The following is a 1,695-nucleotide window of genomic DNA, read 5'->3' as shown; positions in this document are numbered from 1 at the left end:
CCTGGGTTGCACTTTAAGTACTTTATTGATTAGTTCTCACATTTTATGATTATACACATTGATAGAATATGTATCAGCAGTTTGCCAAAGGAAATTGAAATGGAAAATATGCAATCACTGTATTTCAAGATAGCTATGTCCATTTACTTTCTCCCAAGTTCCTGATTATAGTACACACTATAGGTCTAATGGATGCTCTCCATTCTGCTTGGAACATCTGCTTCTCACTTTATCCTCTGACGGCAGAGACCAGAGCTGGTTGGAAGACATGGACAACCTCACCATCTTCACAGAATTCCTCCTCATGGATGTCACAGGCTCCCGGGAGCTCCAGGTTCTACAAGGTGTGTTATTCTTAGTTATTTATCTGGGAGCACTCACAGGGAATCTTGTGACTGTCACTGTTATCCTGACAGACACACGTCTGCACTCTCCCATGTACATTTTTATAAGCAATGTGTCCTTCATAGATCTCGGAAGTATCACAGTTGTTGTTCCCAAGGCCATTGTGAATTCCATGATGGACAATAAGAGGATCTCCCTGACAGAGTGTGCTGCACAGATTTTCCTGAATATCCTTTTTGGAGCAGTGGAGATTGCCCTCCTGGTGGTCATGTCCTATGACCGCTATGTGGCCATTTGTCACCCTCTGCACTATGGGATCATCATCACCCCAAGTCTGTGTTCCCAGGCTGCAGCTGGTTCCTGGGCCTCTGGTTTGGTCTACTCTGCTATCCACACAGGTGCTCTGTTCAGGCTTCCTTTCACCAAGACCAATGGGATCCAGCAATATTTCTGTGATATTCCTCAAATTCTGAGAATATCATCATCTGTTGTCCAGTATTCTGAATTTGTAATCATTGTTGTATGTGTTTCTCTTATCTTATCATGTAATGTCTTTATATTTATTTCATACTTTAATATATTTTCAACTATAGTTAAGATCCATTCAGTGGAAGCCCGTAACAAAGCCATATCCACGTGTACCCCACAGCTGGCCATTCTCCTTGTGTTTTTCATTTCTGCATCGGTGGCTGTCTTAGGTCCCACTGCAAAGAAACCATCCCTTAAGAATCTGCTGACTGCCATGTTCTACACCATGGTGCCCCCATTTGTGAACCCCATCATATATTGTCTACGCAACAGAGAAATCAATGCTGCCTTGCAAAGAATGTTCAGTAGATGGTCTGAGTTCCCACACAAGGGTTTTCTTGACTAAAACAAAAATATCAACTATCATTTGAAAATAGTTCATTTCATATCTGAAGTATGTTTTAAAATTAATATTTACATGTGTGGATCATCATATTTAGTTCTCTATTTTTAGTTAACTTGGTATGGTGAAATACAAATTTTCCTGTTAAATTTCTTTCTCAGTTTGTTGTACATTTTTATGCATGTTTCCAAAAACACTAGACATCTGGTGTATATTGAAAAAATGTCATGAAAATATTGGAAGGATGCTGCAGACATCATTGGGAGCAGTGTATGGCTTATGTGTTACCCATTAGGAGACACCTGTGCTGTTGAGAGAACCTCAGGGTCTGGATCTGACCAACCTGGAGAAGTCCACTGAATGGTCCTGTGAGAAGACCCTGCTGTCTGCACTGTGCTCTTTGCACTCACTCTTCCACTCAGGCTGGGATAAGTGACAAGGAGATTAGACAGGGGACAACTCAGGCCTGAGGACATAAT

General features: G+C 41.3%; 1 protein-coding gene across 1 annotated transcript; it reads left to right on the top strand.

The window, feature by feature from the left end:
- Window positions 1-268: 268 nt before the first annotated feature.
- LOC101704256 (olfactory receptor 14I1) lies at window positions 269-1,219 on the top strand. The gene has a single exon (XM_004875619.2). The coding sequence runs from the start codon at window positions 269-271 to the stop codon at window positions 1,217-1,219; it is 951 nt and encodes a 316-aa protein (XP_004875676.2).
- Window positions 1,220-1,695: the final 476 nt, after the last annotated feature.

The sequence above is a fragment of the Heterocephalus glaber genome, unplaced genomic scaffold (assembly GCF_053883595.1).
Source record: "Heterocephalus glaber isolate CG9 unplaced genomic scaffold, H.glaber_assembly_v1.0 deba00001864, whole genome shotgun sequence".
NCBI classification, from domain to species: Eukaryota; Metazoa; Chordata; class Mammalia; order Rodentia; family Bathyergidae; genus Heterocephalus; species Heterocephalus glaber.
Note: the sequence above shows the minus strand (reverse complement) of the source record. Positions and strands in the feature narration are given on the sequence as shown.